The following is a 21267-nucleotide window of genomic DNA, read 5'->3' as shown; positions in this document are numbered from 1 at the left end:
CCTGCCAGTGCAGGAGACTCAAGAGACGTGGATTCGATCCCTGGATCAGGAAGATGCCCTGGAGTAGGAAACATATTCTTGCCTGGAAAATTCCATGTACAGAGGAGCCTGGCTAGCTACAGTCCACGGGATTGCAAAAGAGTCAAACACGACTGAAGGACTAAACAACAACAATGACAACGTGGAATCTGTCTGGCCTTGGGTGCTTTCTTCTGGCCCAGTGTTTCTGATGGAACCTCAAAGGGCACAGGAGAGTGGTGAGTTGCTAGCAAGACTTTGCTGAGTGCCTTTCAGGAAAACAGCTGAGCATGCTGATTGGGAAACTCAGTTCTCTATTTAACTGCTCCAGAAATGGTTAAATTTCTCTATGTTGTGTTCGTTTCTACACTCAGACAGATGTGGCAGTCTATCACTACTGCATATTTAACAATGGCAACTCACTCCAGTATTCTTGCCTGGAAAATCCATGGACAGAGGAGCCTGGCAGGCTACAGTCTATGGGGTCACAAAGAGTCAGACATGATTGAATGACTAAACCACCACCATACTTACATGAGCTTCCTGGTGGCTGAGATGGTAAAGAATCTGCACTCAGTGCAGGAGATCCAGGTTCGATTCCTGGATTGGGAAGATCCCCTGGAGAAGGGAATGGCAACCCACTCCAGTATACTTACCTGGAGAATCCCATGGATGGAGGAGCCTGGTGGGCTACAGTCCATGTGATCACAAAAAGTCAGACACAACTGAGCGACTTATACTTACATAAGTAAACTGTGTTTTCCCATTTTCTCTATAGGAAGAGAGGGTTTTCAAAGGCATATGTTGTGTTGTCTTCCTTGGAAAATGTTATTGTTTATTTCTTAGTAGATCTCAAAGTCCTCAGAAAATAGGAGATGGAAAAGATAGGTGGTGATCACAGGGAAAGCAATGTGGGAGCCATCAGGCATGAGATTGGGAAAACAGACATAGACATAATGTTATCTTGGAGTATTGATTTCCAGATGGTAAAGGATGTATGGAGAGCTGGAATTGTGATTGCTTTCACCTTCTGTACCTTTTGACCTTCAAAGGCTATGGATAGACCATGGAGGTGGACCCTCTCAGAAAGCACAGTTGCCCAGGAATTGGCCTGATCTATGTCTCAGCTTATTTCATCCCTGGGGATATGGCTTACTCTAAGTTGCAACATCTTTTTTTTTTTCTGTTTCTTACAGATTCATGAAGGTGGCAGGAAGCACAGTGGATGCAGTTACCTGGCAACAGTAGGTATTCACCTTTTTTGCTCTTACTTATTTCCAAATGCTGTGAAATGAAAGATAAATAGTTGTCATGAAGTTATAACTGATATTTAATAAACTATCCTTCATCCTCCAAGAAAAATAGTTAAAATTAACTCCAAAGTTATTATTATGATACATAGGCTCTCATAGTAATATAATTTTATTGTTTCCAAAAATGAAAACAAAAACAGGGTAACATTTTGGAAAGCTTAGCTATTGTGTACACTTTTAAACTAAACTTTCATTAGTGTACAGGTTATGGGAATCTAAGCATGCCACCCTAAGCTCTTTCGGGGGGAATAAATTTCCTTAAGAGAGTAAATAGTTTTAATTATCTAATATATCATAAGAAAATAGAAACACTTCATTATATTAATGGCAGTAGTCTTATTTAGTACCAAGACAGTCACTAATATGAAGCAAGTAATACACATGCGTGCGCGCGCGCACACACACACACACATATATACATATATATATATAAAGAGAGAGAGAGCAGTTTTGAGAAAGGATCAACGTTCCAGGGAATAAACTTACAATGGCAGAGACCTGTTACTCGAGGGTAGCTTGACTGGTAAAGATAGTTATCTGATATATAAATTTAAATTTTCTTTAAGTCCCCTTATGAAATTTGTGCTGGAATGTCCAGCATCTCACAGTGTCTCACCGATTTTATACTGGAATCCTGCCCTTCGTTTCTGTAAGAGATCTGTCACATAGCATCTTTCAAATCATCTCTCATCTAATGTGATCCTCACAGCTCAGACATGCATTCCCATTCTGGGCCCTCATAGCTGTCAGCTATGGCCATCTTTCTGAGTTACTCTAATCCTGCCTGCTTAGCATGTTTACTCCTTCTGTCTGTCCTTCGTTTTAAGTGGGTCACAGAATCCCTTAGGATTCATGACAGTTATGAAACAAAGAAAAGTGAATGTAATTTTATTAAGTATCCTAAAAGAATTTCTGGTTGTTGAGAATCAATAACTCTAACCATAATGAAAAATATTTTATTCTACATTTATATTCTTAGTTTCTATAAACAAGAAATTCCAAATACTTCCAGAAATTCTTATTCTCCTTCGGTTTGTCTTTGTGAGCCTTGGATTGGGTGGGTTTGAGGATCTTGTCATTCTTTTGCTTAAATTCCCTCAAGTTCCTTCCCTTTGCATGTAGACCACAAGCCAGACTCTCAGACTCTCTACTCTGGCCTTTAAGGCCCTTTATGTCCGGTCACTGCTCTCTGCTGATCCCACCCTGCCCGTACTCTTTCTGTCACAGCACTGGTGAGGTCTTTCAGTTTGTAGAGGATTCACATGAATGTCTGCCTCAAGAACTTTGTATGTATCATTCCCTCTGCCTGGAATGTTGTTTTCTTTATTTTTTGTGTAGCTGACTCCTTCTTTTCTCCTAAGATTCAGCTTATGTATCACCTCCTTCAAGAGGCCGTCCCTGATGATTCTATCTAAAATAGAACTCCTATTTAATTCTGTCTTTGTTTTTCCATAGTACTTACCATAACTTATAATTACTGTTTATTTCATACTGTTTTTTGTAATTTGTGTGTTTTATCTTTTACCAAAACAATGCTTATTCAGTTCAACAAGTGCTTATTTGGACAATTGTTAATTAGGCATTTACTATGGGAGAAAATAACAACAAGGATAATAATAATAACAATGTGGTAGAAATTTTAATGTATATTACTACATCTGATCCTCGAAACAAGTAAATGAGATCAGGACTGTTTTTAGCCCTATTTTTCTACAACTTAGAGAAAGGTGTATAAAATCCAAAGATTACAAAAAGTGGCAGATTTTGGGTTCAGAGCTGGGTCTGCTCACTCCGTGGGCTCCTCTTAACTGGTACTGCTTTAGTAACCAGTCAGTGATCCTTTACTGGAATTCTAGTTGCTATAGTTGTTTAGTTGCTTAGTCATGTCCAACTCTTTTGTGACTCCATGGACTGTAGCCTGCAAGACTCCTCTGTCCGTGGAATTTCCCAGGCAAGAATACTGGAGTGGGTTGCCATTTCCTGCTCCAGGGGATCTTCCCGACCCAGGGGTTGAACCTGAGTCTGCTACATTGGCAAGCAGGTTCCTTACCACTGAGTCAGCAGGGAAGCCCATTACATTCTAGGTGGGGGGGTGGGGGGGTGGATAAAATCCTCTTCAGGGTCTTCATCAAAAGCTATCTGGATAATGTAGCATAAAGACTAAAGAATGAAGACTTTATAGTATTTAAGGAGAAGTAATGAGATCAGTGTACAAAAATTAGTGGATAAGAATGTAGGGCTTGTTCTGTTATCATAGGTGACAGGGAGGGATCAGAGAAATTTTTTCTCCCCTACTCAAGTACAAATAGTACTTGTACTTATAGTACAAATGCAGTGAAGTGAGCAAAGTATTTTTTTAAAGGAAAAATAATTTTTTTTGCAAATACAGTTTATTAGCTATTTTTAAAAAATATTGGCCATCTCTCAAGATAAATATCGTGTATTTGTATCTACTCTAAAAATACCCCCAAAGAAGGCATGGGGTTGCATTTCTTTTGGCTCTATGATCAACACTCATTTGGGGACAACAAGTAATACCTTGTCTCCGCCATTTATTCCTTACAGCCATAATCTTCAGTCAAGACTTGGGATAGTCACAGAACAATTCTAAGAAATCCTGGCTAGAAGGACTCAGTGAAAATTAAAGCCAAATGCCATGTTTTTCTAACCCTGAGTATGCTGAGGTGAAAATTTCTTAATAATGTAAAGTAAATCAAGAGTCATTGTCAGGAAGAAAAAGAGCCTAGAATTCGTTGTTATACATCTGTCTGTTGGTAGCCAAAGTACCGAGATATTGAGCTTGGAGCCTGAACAACCAAACTCTGAGTCTGAAGTCATAAATAAATAAGTCTATATAGTTAGACTATTTTGATTTGGACTTTCATGCTCTTGGATTTACACAACTTGATTTGTTCTGCCCACCAACCCATGCCAAAAACCCAGAAAAAGTTAGTGAGATGAAGTTCGGATTATAGGAATGGTGGAATAGCTTATATCAAATACCAATGATAAATCTGGACAACAAATATCAATCAATAAATAAATACACACAAATACACACACATCCAGAAGAGAGATCAAAGAGCTAGAGGAAGTTATTCAATCCCTGAAAGAAGTGAATGACACTGGTGAGATCTGTGGTTACTTAAGAATCCATACAGTATGAGATGGCTTTAAACTCAAAATAAACACATGGTCATATTGGCTTGAGATGTTGGAAAAAGGAGTCAAAAGGTAGAAATCTCATAAGGAAGAAGCTATGGGGCAACACACCAAATATGCATATAAACTTTCTTTCAAATCTTTGCCTAATTTCTGAACTGTACATATATAAGGGAGACTCCAAGGAGCTTGGTAAAAAACAACAGCTGGAAGTCTGAAAATGTTGAACAGAAATTTCAGCTGCTGTCTGTCACATGAGGGACAGAGATTAAATTTTGAATCTCACAAGTTTAGAGGGGCCTGATAAACAGCTCATGCTTTCCAGTGAAAACTAAAAGACTTATGCCCAGGAGTAAAGTCTGTGTCCCAGGACTAAGGATTTGCCTTAAGTCTAATGTGTAAACAACATGTGTAATATAAATTGTTAGAGGCACCCTAACAAATTCTAAACTGCAGCTGCCACAAGACCAGCTACTCATCCAACTGCCTACTAGATCCCAAACTAACACTCTTCTATTTCTACAGCATATCATCCACACTTTCCAATATACAATTTACAATTTAAAAATTACTAGGAATGCAAAGAAACAGAAAAATGTGGCCCATGGCCAAGAATGAACAATAACTAGAAACCCTGAGATGACCCAGATAATAGAATTAGCTGACAAGGATTTTAAAGAAGGAATTGCAAATATATTCAAATAATTAAGAGAAAATGTCCATCTTGAGTGAATACAAAGGGAAATATTGGCAGTAACATGGAAACAGTATATATGTAAAAGTACCAGATGAAATTATTAAAGAAAAGCAGAATAATAGCTGAAATGATGGGGATTGTCTGACAGTCCAGTGGTTAGGACTCCACGTTTCCAATGCAAGGGGCATGGATTTGATCCTTGGTCAGGGAACTAAGTTCCTACAAGCCATGCAGCATGGCCAATATAACTGAAATGAAAGACTCTCTGGGTGGGCTTGCTAAAAGATTAGAAAATACAGAAGAAAGGGTTAGTGAACTTGCATATAGATCGTTTGAAATTATATAATTTAAGAACAGAGAAAATATTGGAAGAAAATTATCAAAGTTTCAGGAGCCTCATTGCCAATATCAAGTAATATATATGCAGTTAGAATCCAGAGGACAAGAGAGAGAGAATGGGACATAAAACCTTTAAGAAGCCAAAGCTGAACTTCTCTCAAATTTGGTGAAAAACATTAACTTATAGAACCAAGATGCTAGGCAAGCCCTAAGAAGGATAAATACAAGGAAAATAACACCTGGGCATAATAATTAAATTGTTGAGAACAAAAGGATGGAGAAAATCTCCAAAGTATTCAGACAAAAATGACAGCATAGAGAACAAAGACACAGCTGATGGCTAACTTGACATCAGAGACAATGGAGGACAGAAAACAGTGGAACTACATCTTTTAAAAAGTGCTAAAGAAAAAGTCAAGCTAGAATTCTCTTTCTGAAAAAAATATTTTTTTTAAATGAAAGTGAAACAAAGATGTTTTTGGCAAACAAAAGTCAACCAGACCTGTGCTACAAGAAATACTATAATCAGTTCAGTTCAGTTCAGTTCAGTAGCTCAGTCTTGTCCGACTCTTTGCGACGCCATGAATCGCAGCACGCAAGGCCTCTCTGTCCATCACCAACTCCCGGAGTTCACTCAGACTCACGTCCATCGAGTCAGTGATGCCATCCAGCCATCTCATCCTCTGTCGTCCCCTTCTCCTTCTGCCCCCAATCCCTCCCAGCATCAAAATCTTTTCCAATGAGTCAACTCTTCGCATGAGGTGGCCAAAGTACTGGAGTTTCAGCTTCAGCATCATTCCCTCCAAAGAAATCCCAGGGCTGATCTCCTTCAGAATGGACTGATTGGATCTCCTTGCAGTCCAAGGGACTCTCAAGAGTCTTCTCCAACACCACAGTTCAAAAGCATCAATTCTTCGGCGCTCAGCTTTCTTCACAGTCCAACTCTTACATCCATACATGACTACTGGAAAAACCATAGCCTTGACTAGATGGACCTTAGTTGGCAAAGTAATGTCTCTGCTTTTGAATATGCTGTCTAGGTTGGTCATAACTTTTCTTCCAAGGAGTAAGCGTCTTTTAATTTCATGGCTGCAGTCACCATCTGCATCTTCAGATAGCATCAAAATGAAAGTTGGATCTCAAAAAATAATGAAATGCTTTGGAATGTATAAATTTATAGATAAATATTTTTTCTTTTAATTTATTAAAAAAAAGCCTGACTCATGCAAAATATAACATTGTAGTATGGGGATTATAACATACATAGGTGTGAAAATATATGGCAAAAATACTACAAAAGATGATGAAGGCAGGATGCTGTAAATGGAGTTGTACTGTTCCACATTTTTTTAATGTGAGGTAATAGTGAAGAGGAACTAAAAAGTCTCTTGATGAAAGTGAAAGAGGAGAGTGAAAAAGTTGGCTTAAAGCTCAACATTCAGAAAATGAAGATCATAGCATCTGGCCCCATCACTTCATGGGAAATAGATGTGGAAACAATGTCAGACTTTATATTTTGGGGCTTCAAAATCACTGCAGATGGTGACTGCAGCCATGAAATTAAAAGACGCTTACTCCTTGGAAGAAAAGTTATGACCAACCTAGATAGTATATTCAAAAGCAGAGACATTACTTTGCCAACAGAAGTCTGTCTAGTCAAGGCTATGGTTTTTCCAGTGGTCATGTATGGATGTGAGAGTTGGACTGTGAAGAAAGCTGAGCGCCGAAGAATTGATGCTTTTGAACTGTGGTGTTGGAGAAGACTCTTGAGAGTCCCTTGGACTGCAAGGAGATCCAACCAGTCCATTCTGAAGGAGATCAGCCCTGGGATTTCTTTGGAGGGAATGATGCTGAAGCTGAAACTCCAGTACTTTGGCCACCTCATGTGAAGAGTTGACTCATTGGAAAAGATCTGATGCTGGGAGGGATTGGGGGCAGGAGGAGAAAGGGACGACAGAGGATGAGATGGCTGGATGGCATCACTGACTCGATGGACATGAGTCTGAGTGAACTCCAGGAGTTGGTGATGGACAGGGTGGCCTGGCGTGCTGTGATTCATGGGGTCGCAAAGGGTTGGACAAGACTGAGCAACTGAACTGAACTGAACTGAATACAGTGTTTAAGAAGACTGTGAAACTGTATTTCTAGAATTAAAGATTCAGATAGAACTAAGGTTGCTGACCTAAACTATGGAGGTTATATTGGATTGTCCAGATGGACCCAAGAATGACTATTAGAATGAAAGAGGCAGTCAGAAAAGAGGAGGCATAGGAAGATTTAACCACAGAAAAGAAAGTCAGAGTGATGTGATGTGAGAATTATTTGAATGCTGTTGTTGCTTTTGAAGATAGAAGAAGGGGGCCATGAGCTAAGAAATGTGGACAGCCTCTAGAAGTTGGAAAAGTCAAGGAAATGGATTCTTCCCTAGCACTTCCAGAAGGAATGCAACCTTCCCAACACTTGGATTTTAACTCAGTGAGATCCATGTTAGTTTCTAACCTACAGAACAGAAAGTGAAAGTTGCTTAGTTGTGTCTGACTCTTTGGAATTCTCCAGGCTAGAATACTGGAGTGGGTAGCCATTCCTTTCTCTGGGGGATCTTCTCAACCCAGGGAACCCAGGTATCCCGCATTGCAGGTGGATTCTGTACCAGCTGAGCCACCAGGCAAGCCCAACCTATAGAACTGTAAGATAATAAATTTGAATTATTTTAAGTCATTGCTTGTGATAATTTGTTTAGAACAGCAATAGAAAACTAATACAATACCTAATAACAGAGATTCAAAATATCCCATGAAAAAACTAAAAGAACAAAAGGAGAGAAATAGATAAATCTCTTGTCACAGTTGGAGATTTTAAAGCATCTCTTTCAGTAATTACTAGGACAACTAGATTAAAATAAAAACAGGAAGGATAAAGATTAAATAATATCATCATTAAGCTTGACCTAACTGACAGTTGTGGGCTGCATTTGAATGTACATTTTTTTCCAGTGCACATGGAACAGTCAACAAAGATAGATCATATATGCTCATCTGTAAAAACAAGTCTCAATAAATTTGAAAGGATTGAAATCATGTACAAGTTTTTAATTGAAATATAATTGATTTACAATACCATATATTAATTTCAGCTATATAGCAAAGTGATTCAGTTATATATATTTTTTTTCTAATTATTTTTATTATGGATTATTACAGAATGCTAAATACAGTTCCCTGTATTATATAGTATATTTTTATTGCTTATCTATTTTACATACAATGGTGTGTATCTGTGAATCCTATCCCTCCCCCACTTTCCTCTTTGGTAACCATAAATTTGTTTTCTATGTATGTCTGTGAGACTGTTTCCATTTTGTAAATAAATTCATTTGTATTATTTTTTAGATTCCACATATGATATATCATATAATATTTGTTTTCTCTATCTGACTTTACTCAGTATGATAATCTCTAAGTCTACACATGTTGTTTCAAGTGACAATATTTCACAAGACTTCATCCTTTTAAAGGCTGAGTGATATTTCACAGTGTGTGTGTGTGTATACACACACACATCCTCTTTATCCAGTCACCTGTTGATGGACCTTTAGGTTGCTTCCATGTCTTGGCTATTGTAAATAGTACAACTGTGGACATTGGGGTTCATGTACCTTTTCATATTAGAATGTTCATCCTTTCTGGATACATGCCCAGGACTGGGATTGCTGAATCATATGGTAACTCTATTTTTAGTTTTTTAAGGAACCTGCCTACTGTTTTCCATAGTGGTTGCACCAATTTACATTCCCACCAACAATGAAGGAGTGTTCCTTTTTCTCCATACCCTTTCTGGCATTTATTATTTTGATGATGGCTTTTTTGATGATGGCTGTTCTGACCAATGTGAGGTCATACCTCATTGTAGTTTTGATAGTTTGTAGTTTGATAGTTTTGTAGTTTGCATTTCTCTAATAATTAGCAATGTTGATCATCTTCTCATGTGCCTGTTTTGATGACAAAGAAATTAAGTTAGATATCAGTAATAAAAATATCTATAAAACACCAAAATACTTTGAAATTAAATAACACACTTTAAAATAATCTATGGATCAAAAGAAAAATCATGAGACAAAGTAGGAAATACTTTGAAATGAATATGAATATGAAGGTGTATTTTTATTTTGAAATTAAGTAACACACTTTAATCTATGGATCAAAGGAAAAATCATGAGAGAAAGTAGGAAATATTTCAAAATAAATATGAAGGTATATTTTATCAAAATTTGTGGAATTTAGTAAAAACAGAGCTTACAGGGAAATTTATATTCTAATATGCTTAAATTAGAAAAGAATAAGCATTGATATTGATGACCTTAGTTTCTATCTTAAGACACTAGAAAAAGAACAAACTAAATCCAAACTAAGTAAAATAAAGAAAATTACAAAAGTAAAAGCAGAAAACAATAAAATATAAAATAGACAAATAGCAAATTTATAAACTGGAAGTGTTTCTTTGAATAGATGAACAAATTTGAAAACTGAGAGGGAGAGATTGAGGGGCAGGTAGAAAACAAGAGAATGGGAAAGATAGAACAGAAATTTTCAGTATCATGAATAAAAGAAGGATTCTCACTGTAGATCACATAGATATGAAAAGTATAATAAGAGAATAATATTATGAAGAACTTTATACCAACAAATTTGATAACTGAAATGGACAAATTCCTTGAAAAATACAACTTATCAAAAATGACACATTAAAATTCTTAATATCATTAAAGTATATCTGGTTTATTTTGGAATATCTGGCAATTTCTAAATATACCTATCCTATGAAAAAGCAATTCCATTGCTAGGTATTTACCCAAAGGAAGTGAAAATATGCCACACAGAAATTTTTATACGAACATTCAAAATGGTTTTATTAATGTTAGACAAAAACTAGAAACAGGTGTCCATCAGCATAGAGTAGATTTAATAAATAGTTGTATATTCATATAAAGAAATGGTACTCAGCAAGATCAAAAAACAAAGTAATGATAAACTTCTTAACATGAATGAATCTCAAAATCATTATGCTAAACAGGGAAAAAAGCCTTGTATAAAGCAGCACATTTGTGTTATTCCAATTATATGAAGTCCTGGAATAGATTTTGGAAATTAGAAAATTAACTGCCTCTGTGGTTGTAGGCGGTAGAGACATGGATTGAGAAGGAAAGGCACAAGAGGGACTTTCCTTGGGTAATTGCAATGTTCTATACTCTGATAGGGATTTGAGTTACACAGGACTATGTATGATTTTGTCAGACTTCATCAGATGATAAACATTTAAGTTTTGTGCAGATCGTTATATGTGAAATTTACCTAAGAAAAAGAACCATATAGATATTAAACTCCAGTTAATGGTATGTCTGATGAAGTGTGTAGGATAAAGTGTACTGAAGTCTACAACTTACTTTAAAATGCCTCAAAACATAAAATAAATCAGTGGATGGATAGAAGGATATATTGATAAATGTATGATGAAGCAAATGTAGCAAAATGTTATAGAACCTAGGTGGTGCATATGTAGTTTTCACTATACAATTCTTTCTGTTTCTATTTGAAATCTTTCATAATAAGATATTGGAAAAACGCCTAAATTGTTATACCTAAATAAATAATATTATATATTCAGTTCAGTTCAGTTCAGTCGCTCAGTCATGTCTGACTCTTTGCGACCCCATGAATCACAGCAAGCCAGGCCGCCCTGTCCATCACCAACTCCCGGAGCTCACCCAAACTCACGTCCATCGAGTCGGTGGTGCCATCCAGCCATCTCATCCTCTGTGGTCCCCTTCTCCTCCTGCCCCCAGTCCCTCCCAGTATCAGTCTTTTCGAATGAGTCAACTCTTCGCATGAGGTGGCCAAAGTATTGGAGTTTCAGCTTTAGCATCATTCCTTCCAATGAACACCCAGGACTGATCTTCAGAATGGACTGGTTGGATCTCCTTGCAGTCCAAGGGACTCTCAACAGTCTTCTCCAACACCATAGTTCAAAAGCATCAATTCTTTGGCGCTCAGCTTTCTTCACAGTCCAACTCTCACATCCATACATGACCATTGGATAAACCATAGCCTTTACTAAACAGACCCTTGTTGGCAAAGTAATGTCTCTACTTTTGAATATGCTGTCTAGGTTGGTCATAACTTTCCTTCCAAGGAGTAAGCGGCTTTTAATTTCATGGCTGCAATCATGGTCTGCAGTGATTTTTGGAGCCCCCCAAAATAAAGTCTGACACTGTTTCCACTGTTTCCCCATCTATTTCCCATGAAGTGATGGGACCAGATGCCATGATCTTAGTTTTCTGAATATATATTATTAAATAATATATCGTGAAAATAATTATGAAAAATGGTAAAATGCTTTTAAGTGACTAATATAAAATATAAAATATACAATTCATACCTCAATAATGTAAAAATGCACAGAATTCAAAGAAAGGCACTGATAGGTTAGCAGTATTAACCTTTAGACATGGAGAGTATAGGAACACTTATGGTCATCTTACTTTTCTGTAATTTCCAATTTTTCTGTAATAGGGATGTGTATTGCATTTTTGTTTATAATAAAGACCATCAGTACCCTGCTCTACCCTTCACAACCCCAACTCCCCCTCACCAGAAGCAATCATCACAATTTTAGTCATTTCTGATATTTGTTTCCATATCTCTAAATAACAATCTAATGGTATTTTAAATTTTTTCCAATTTAAATATTATCAATTTCCTGCTACAAAGGATAAGAGTTTAGCTCTCACATCTCCCTTACTCCTTACACACTGAAATATACTTACATTTCCCTGTCCTCCAATACTTTATATCTTAAGTATTGGGTAGATCAGAATTCAGTGATCACAGTTTTATTGCTATGTAAATATGACTTGCAGAAGAGAATGTTTGTGCAATGATTACATTTTCTTTCTTCCACAACTTTTTGTTTTCCTGCAGTTAATAACTCTTTTTCATTTACTTAATTTCCCTTAGTCTTTCCCCAGTTCACTCCTAAACTCTGTACCAGAGGGGTAAATCTTGCTCTTTGTGCAAACACTCCAGGTAGCCATCAGTTTCATCTCGTCCTTGGAGATGTTCTCCTGGAGCGTTCTCTCCTCTGGTCCCATCTGGACTAGTTGATCTCCGTGCTTCCTGCACAGCTGTTGTCCTGGGATCTCCCTTTACCATCATCCTAGGGATTCCTTTTGGCTCTCTTATTTGTTGGATCCATGCCTTTTTATGAAGTTCACTCCCCATTTTGGTGGAACATTTTTTCCCAAGAACTTCCTGAGAAAAGATAAATGAGAGATAAACATGTTGAGACCTTGTATTAGAGTTTGATTTATATTTTGGATGAATATGATTTCCCTTGGATTTTGATGTTTTGGCTCCATCTTATTCTAGCTTTTCTTGTAACTTTTGAGAAATCAGATGCTTTTTAAATTTCCAGTCCTTTTATTTGCCCTGTTTTTTCTCTGTTGGTACTACTAAAATCTTCTTTTTATCCTCAGTGATCCTGTGTGTGACTCTCTTTTTATTCTGTTAATAGGTATGTGGTGGACCCTATCAATCTGAAACTCATGCCCTTCAGTTTAGGGAAATTTTTCTGAATTTTTTCTTTGATGATTTTCTTTATTATTATTATTTTTTGTGTGTGTTCTCGCTCTCTCTGCAACTTCCACTAGTCAGATATCAGAACTCCTGAAGCAGTTGTCTTGTTGTTCAATGTCTAACTTGTGTCCAACTCCTTGTGACCCCGTGGACTGCAGCAGTCAGACTTCTCTGTCTCACTATCTCCCTGAGTTTGCTCAAACTTATGTTCGTTTGAATCAGTGATGCCATCCAGCCATCTCATCCTCTACCACCTGCTTCTCCTCTTGCCCTCAGTCTTTCCCAACATCAGGGTCTTTTCCAATGAGTTAGCTTTTTGCATCAGATGGCCAAAGTATTGGAGCTTCAGCTTCTGCATCAGTCCTTCCAGCGAATATTCAGGATTGATTTACAGATTGACTGGTTTGATCATACAAACAGTAGTCTAATTTTTATATATTTTTCTCTTGTTTTTTCTTCTGTTTTCTGTTAAATCTCCTTAATCATCTAAATTTTCTGTTGAAATTTTCATTTCTGTTATCATATTTCTGATTTTCAAAAACACTTTTTATTCCTCAAAGCTTCCTTTTCTTCCTTTTTATTTTTTTTATTTTTATTTTTTTGGTATTTATTTATTTATTTATTTATTATATAATTTTTTTTTTTACTTTACAATTCTGTATTGGTTTTGGTATACATACTTTTTATTGAAGGATAATTGCTTTACACAATTTTGTTGTTTTCTGTCAAACCTCAACATGAGTCAGCCATAGGTACACATATATCCCCTCCCTTTTGAACCTCCCTCCCATTTCCCTTCCCATCCCACCCTTCTAGATTGATACAGATCCTCTGAGTTTCCTGAGCCATACAGCAAATTCCTGTTGGCTGTCTATTTTACATATGGTAACATAAGTTTCCATGTTATTTTTTCCATATATCTCACCCTCTCCGCATCCCCATGTCCAAAAGTCTATTCTGTCTGTGTCTCCATTGCTACCCTGTAAATAAATTCTTCATTACCATTTTTCTAGATTCCATATATGTGCATTAGAATATGGTATTTATCTTTCTCTTTCCGACTCACTTCACTCTATATAACAGGTTCTAGGTACATCCACTTCACAGGACTGACTCAAATGTGTTCTTTTTTATGGCTGAGTAATATTCCATTGTGTATATGTACTACATCAAAGCTTCCTTTTTATGGCTTCTTATAGCTTCTTTCCTTGTTTCTGAATGCTTCTATCAATTTTAGTTGTGTTTGTTTGTTTTGATTCTATTCTTATTTTCTCTTCTCTTCCTTCTTCCCTCCCTTTTTCTTTCCCTTTTCCTTCCTTCTTCCCACTCTCTTTCCTTCTCTTTCTTTCTTTCTCCCTTTCTTTCTCCCTCTCTCCCTTCCTTCCTTTCCTTTCTTCTCTGATGGTTTTTCTTATCATTTCTTCATTTAACTTTTTACCTCTATATTCTTCCCTCCTTTCCACATTTCTTTATTTTGTTTTTGTCTTTCACATTAAAGATTTTCCTCAAATGTAAAATGATCCTTAAATTTCTATTCCTATTTAAGAGAGAGGCATGAAAACTGATTGGATTATTTTTGCTCATGAACATTTCTTCTTAGCTAGTTGGACGTCTATTTAGGGTAATCTCCCTGAGTTATTACTGTACAGGACTCCTAAATGTTCTTATCTGTTGGTCTTTTCTCATGTGCAATTTAGTTTTTCCAGAAGAGAATTCTCTCTTCTGAGAACTTGGAAGTATAAATCTGCTAGCACCCTCACATCTAAGAAAGGAGCTGGATATCTCATTGTTTAGTGTGTAGCCTTTCACTCAGTCCTCTTGTTGCACCTCAACTCTGTTTGATGGTCTTAACTCTAAGCTGAACCTCCAGTGCTCTGCTGTCTTGGAAATGGGATAGTTTCTCAACTATGTAGCATAGTGGATAATATTTATAGATACTCACTGTCTCACTGTATTATAATTAAAATAGAAACTTTAAAAACATTTATTTTAAAATAAGTTCATTACTATTTACCACAAATTATGTATTTTTTATAAAATAACTATATTTTCCCAGCAATCCCACTGCTGGGCATACACACTGAGGAAACCAGAATTGAAAGAGACATGTGTACCCCAATTTCATCACAGCACTGTTTATAATAGCCAGCACATGGAAGCAACCTAAATGTCCATCAGCAGACAAATGGATAAGAAAGCTGTGGTACCATATACACAATGGAATATTACTCAGCCATTAAAAAGAATACATTTGAATCAGTTCTAATGAGATGAATGAAACTGGAGCCTATTATACAGAGTGAAGTAAGCCAGAAAGAAAAACACCAATACAGTATACTAATGCATATGTTGGAATTTAGAAAGATGGTAACAATAACCCTGCATGCGAGAGCAATAACAGTCGTTGGGACTCTGTGGGAGAGGGTGAGGGTGGGATGATTTGGGAGAATGGCATTGAAACATGTATATTATCATATGTGAAACGAATTGCCAGTCCAGGTTCAATGCATGAGACAGGGTGCTCGGGGCTGGTGCACTGGGATGATCAGAGGGATGGGATGGGGAGCGAGGTGGAAGGAGGGTTCAGGATGGGGAACACATGTACACCTGTGGTGGAATCATGTCAATGTATGGCAAAACCACTACAGTACTGTAAAGTAATTAGCCTCCAATTAAAATAAATAAATTTATATTTAAATATATATATAATAAAATAAAATAACTATATTTTCCAAAAAAGTTAGTGAGAAGGGTGGCATTATTTTATATTCTTGAAAATCTCTTTAATGCCTAGCTGGTGGCTCAGATGGTAAAGCGTGTGCCTGCAATATGGGAGACCTGGGTTTGATCCCTGGGTTGGAAAGATCCTCTGGAGAAGGAAATGGCAACCCACTCTAGTATTCTTGCCTGGAAAGTTCCGTGGATGGAGGAGCCTGGTAGGCTACAGTCCACGGGGTCACAAAGAGTCGGACACGACTGAGTGACTTCACTTAATTGAAGATATGTAGATTCTTATATCTTCCATGTTTTGTGGCAATATATTGTTTGGCTTAAGATTATGCACACAATTTGCCCTCACAGAGGTATGTAGCTTAAAAAGAGAGGAGTATTTAAATAGCCTTTTTCAAATTATTGTGGCTGTTTTCAGATACTATACCAAAATTCAATAAGTGATAGTTTCTTAAAAGTTAGTTGCAATGTGGATGGATTATGAAGCCATATCTATGAACTTCTCATACTCTCATGCATAAATTTTCTGGTGTTGCATTTTGAATGTACCTTTTACCCAAGAATGATTTTAACATCATGCATTAATCATTTGGAAAATACTGTTTTGTTAGGTTGTGACACGTGTTGACACATTTTATTATGAAATATCAAAAAGCACATTTATTAATATCACCCCTGACCTAATCAGAAAAAGTCTTTAAGTTTTGAGAAGCTGACAACCTCATGGTGGCAGACACTAATATTCTAAAATTCTAATTTTCACTTAACAGTTCAAACTTTAAAATCACCAACAAGTTCTGTCAGTTATTTACCTTGAGGTGACAGACTTATTTTTTTTCATTTTGAGAAAAATATCTTCTACATATCCATCTGAATAACCATAATTTGTCTGTCAGTCACTCTTTCAAGTAAAAATTTTGCTTCATGAAAAAAAATGACCAATTCAATTTGCAACCCAAACAATCATTAACTGTTTATCCTTGAGACAACCATTATCATAATTAGCTGTGAAAGTGACATCTTTTATGAATATTTCTCATTTAGTCATATAGAATGTTTCTAAAATGTATACTCAGAGGTTAAAATTTAATAAAATTTATAAGTTTTATTACTCTATCAAGGGAATTATTAAGTAAAACTGACATTTTGTTTTATTGTAAGTATGTGACTTGACCACCAGCAAAATTTGATGTTCCTTCCTTGATTTGTAGTAAGCTCTTGGGCTCACTGTTGCTTTTATACCATCAGTCCAAGAGTCAAATAGTTTTCCCAGTACAAACCATAAGAGTCAAATAAATTATTTAACACTTTATTTTATCACCATTTGTATTTAGTGCCAAGCATTTGTGTTTGGTGCCAATACACCAAGGGTATTTTACTGCCAGTCACATGAAAGAATATATTTATCAATGATTAGTTGGTGTTGATGTTGGATAGATACAAGAAAAATCTATGTCTGTAGATATTGAGATATTAATATCCAGAAATATTAACTTTGTATTCATGATTGCAGCTAAATTTTTAATTTAATGTGTGTTGTTAAGAAATAGCCTGGGGTGATTTCTTTTACTAACTTTTACTGACTTTTCATCTAGCAGGTATTCAGCAATGTCAGCCTCTATGAGTCTTTTAGCTACCTTGTGTATCTTCAGTATGATAACCTATTCTTTAAGATGCTTTTCTAAGTTTATGTATACACTGCTGTATTTTAAATAGATAACCAACAAGGACCTACTATATAGCACAGGGAACTCTGTTCATTGTTACATGGCAGCTTGGATGGGAAGGGAGTTTGGGGGGGAATGGATACCTGTATATCTATATGTATGGCTGAGTCCCTTTGCTGTCTACCTGAAACTATCACAACATTGTTAATCAGCTATACTCCAATATAAAATAAAAAACCTTTAAAAAAAAGTTATTTTGAAGACTTCTCTAGATTTTAAACTTAGACAAGTCTTCAAAGTAATTTTGAAATGCTATTTGCAAAATAAGACCAAAATGTTCTTACTTTCATATATGCATAAGAAAAACATTAGAATTTCAAAATAACTTATTGGATGATTTTAAGGTTACACAGATGATAGCAGGTAAAATAAAAATAGCTTGTAATAACACAGTAGAAGTATTGAGTGAGAACAAGTTGAATTAACCTGTGAAAGCATACATATTTATACCCCAAAATATCATAGAAAAATCTAGAAAACGAGAATAAATAAGTACATATTCCATTATGTCAGAGCAATGACATTGTCACATGTTATATAGATTCTTGTGAGAAAGTGAGAGTAAACATGGCAAATAATTATCATCATGTTATTATGAAAATACCTTTGATCTCATGGACTTCCAGGATCTTGGGGACTCCCAGGAGTCCCTGGACCATCCTCTGATAAGCACAGATATGGAGTGAGGGTAGGCATCAGAGAGTCTGTTGTTTCTCAGTATTCTTGTTTCCAGCCTCTTTTCTCCCCTGTTCTCAAAGGCACCTTCCAGCTTCTGAAACTTTGTAGGGTTCCACAGCAAGAAGCAGCCTGCTTTTGGGTTTCCCTGAAAGGATTCACAGGTGTAAAATTCAGCCTTCTCCAGTTAGCTAAGTCAGTTACCACTCTTCCTTCTGTTTTCTAATATCAACATTTTTACTGTGGCATTTTCCTGTCCTGTTCTCTTAGACCTTCTAGGTTAATACCTTTCTCTGTCTCTCTCTTTTCTCTTTTGGTCCCATTGCCATTGTTTCAGTGGGATTTTGGGAGTGAGCTTAGGAAATGCCTGTTTTTAAACACCATATTTAACTTAAAATCCTGCTATCTGCTTTTTTGATCTTTTAGCATTATTTTTAATAACAGAAAATTTAAAGACTAATTTAAAAATATGAACTCAATGTTAATATTTATCCAGTTATATATGAACACATGTGTGCTCAGTTCTGTCTGACTCTTTTGCAACCCCATGGGCTGTAGCCCACCAGGCTCCTCTGTCCATGGAATTTTTTAGGCAAGAATACTGGAGTGGGTTGCCATTTCCTCCTCCAGGGGATCTTCCCGACCCAGGGATCAAACCCAGGTCTCTTGCATCTCCTGCACTGGCAAGCACATTCTTTACCACTTATACCACCTGGGAAGGCCCATTTATCAAGTTAGGCAAACCCAAATGTTCTCTATGCTTAGGCCTCATCAGAGACAAACAGAATAAAAAATTACAGCTATGTAGCCCAGACATCAGTATTTTGAAATTTATTACATGATTCTGACATTTAGTGAGGGCTGAGAACTACTGCCCTGGATTCTTCTGATTGAGCAGGTAGCCTGTGAGCACTTAAACTCCAGAGAGCACACTCAGCATACAGCTTCTAGACCACCAGCAGCAGCAGCACCACCTGGGGGCTTGTGAGAAATTCACATTCTCAAGTCCCATTCCAGACGGACTGAATCAAGACCCAACAATCTGGTCTAGCACACCCTCCACGTAATGCTGATGCTCTCTGAACTTGAGAACCACAGAGGATGACTGCCTGCTCTCTAAGAATACATTCATCACTGAATTTTTTGGCATAAAACTTTATTCAGTAGCTTCTCTTCTGACATGGCAATGGGATAAAAGAAGCAAGAAAAATTTTCTTGGGAGTTAGCCTTTAGAAAATTCCTTCCTCTTGTAATCAAAGACAGAGCTTCAAATCATCTAATTTTCAAGAAGTTTTTCTTTCCTATAAGAAATTCCTAAAGTCTTTCTTTCCTATAAGAAAGAGAAAAGAAAGTTTTCTCTTTTTGGTCTTGGTCTGCACTTATATACCTCAGTCCTCACTTCTGCTGTTGTAAGAAAATGAAATATGGTGCATATAATATAGCTGTAGGCTTAAATAGATCAATTTTAAGAGATCAAGTGTATAATTTAGACTTTTGGCCATATTTAAAGGCATAAAAATGAACATTTTAAAAAGTCATCGCAAGAGCAACTATGGGTTTGCACATAATGTAAGTAAATGTGAGCAAAATGACCCTGAGAATAGCATCTATTTGAAAATTCATGAACATTTCCAGAGGTGATTGGACATTAGAGTGATTTGGTAAGCAACAATTCTGCTTGAAGGAAAAAGCTGAAAGGATCCATCACATAGGTAATCAGTTTTAGAGAAAAGAGTGCTAATGAAATGCAAACTTTATTTACCAAAAAAAATGGAGAAAAAAGCAATGTGATTCACAAGAGTGTTAAAACTTATTTAAAACACTATTTTGGAAGTGAAGAACTTCTAGCGCTCCATCTTATAGTTTGGTAGAAAGAACAAGGACTCTGAAGTCAAATAGGCTTGGGCAGAATCCCTCTGATTCTTAGTAGGTTGTGGCCTTGGGAAGAAACTAAATCTTTCAGAGCTATTTTCCCATCTACAAAGTAGGGCTAATGTCTACTTCACAAAACTGTTATTAAAATTAAATAAGGTAATACATGAAAAGCACTTTGTACAGTGCACACAGCAATATATTGAGCCCTCACGAAATGGTAAGTTCCCTTTTCCTTTCCCCTTCTGTCTTTCTGTGACCCTTCCTAATCTCTCTGTTTCTGGAAGTGTCTTGCTATATAATATACAGATGTTTAGCACCTATTCTATTACTGAACATTTTTATATTGGATTGGTCAAAATGTTAGCTTGGGTTTTTTTTTTAACATCTTACAGAGAACCCTGACGAACTTTTTGGCCAACCCCAAGCACTGTGTGGATGCTTCAAGTCTTTTGCTTATAGCCTTTTCAATCAAAGGAAGAAACTGAGTGGTTCTGTGAGGTAAACCTGTTGTGTTTTGTTTATTAATTCATTCAAGAGGTATTTATTGAGCATGTATTATATTAGGCATTGTGCTAGATGTTGAAGATAGACTCGGGAGAAAAAATGAGACAAGAGCCTTCCCCATGAGGAGCTTAGTGGTATTCTAGTTAGCAAAGAGTTTATCCCTTTTCATGTAGATGCTCAATATCACTCATTATTAGAGAAATGCAAATCAAAACCACAATGAGGTACCACTTCACACCAGTCAGAATGTCTGCTATCCAAAAATCTGCAAGCAATAAATGCTGGAGAGGGTGTGGAGAGAAGGGAACCCTCTTACACTGTTGGTGGGAATGCAAACTAGTACAGCCACTATGGAGAACAGTGTGGAGATTCCTTAAAAAATTGCAAATAGAACTGCCTTATGACCCAGCAATCCCACTGCTGGGCATACACACTGAGGAAACCAGAATTGAAAGAGACACATGTACCCCAATGTTCATTGCAGCACTGTTTGTAATAGCCAGGACATGGAAACAACCTAGATGTCCATCAGCAGATGAATGGATAAGAAAGCTGTGGTACATATATATACACAATGGAGTATTACTCAGCCATTAAAA

At 36.6% G+C, this 21267-nt stretch overlaps 1 protein-coding gene across 1 annotated transcript in view; it reads left to right on the top strand.

The window, feature by feature from the left end:
• Positions 1 to 21267, top strand: part of HPSE2 (heparanase 2 (inactive)) — a 702164-nt gene that overhangs the window by 461310 nt on the left and 219587 nt on the right. The window contains exon 6 of the mRNA XM_040254194.1: positions 1215 to 1262. Within this exon, the coding sequence (XP_040110128.1) occupies positions 1215 to 1262 (48 nt within the window). The remainder of the gene's footprint in view (positions 1 to 1214; positions 1263 to 21267) is intronic.

Source organism: Oryx dammah, unplaced genomic scaffold, assembly GCF_014754425.2.
Source record: "Oryx dammah isolate SB20612 unplaced genomic scaffold, SCBI_Odam_1.1 HiC_scaffold_14, whole genome shotgun sequence".
Classification (NCBI taxonomy): Eukaryota; Metazoa; Chordata; class Mammalia; order Artiodactyla; family Bovidae; genus Oryx; species Oryx dammah.
Note: the sequence above shows the minus strand (reverse complement) of the source record. Positions and strands in the feature narration are given on the sequence as shown.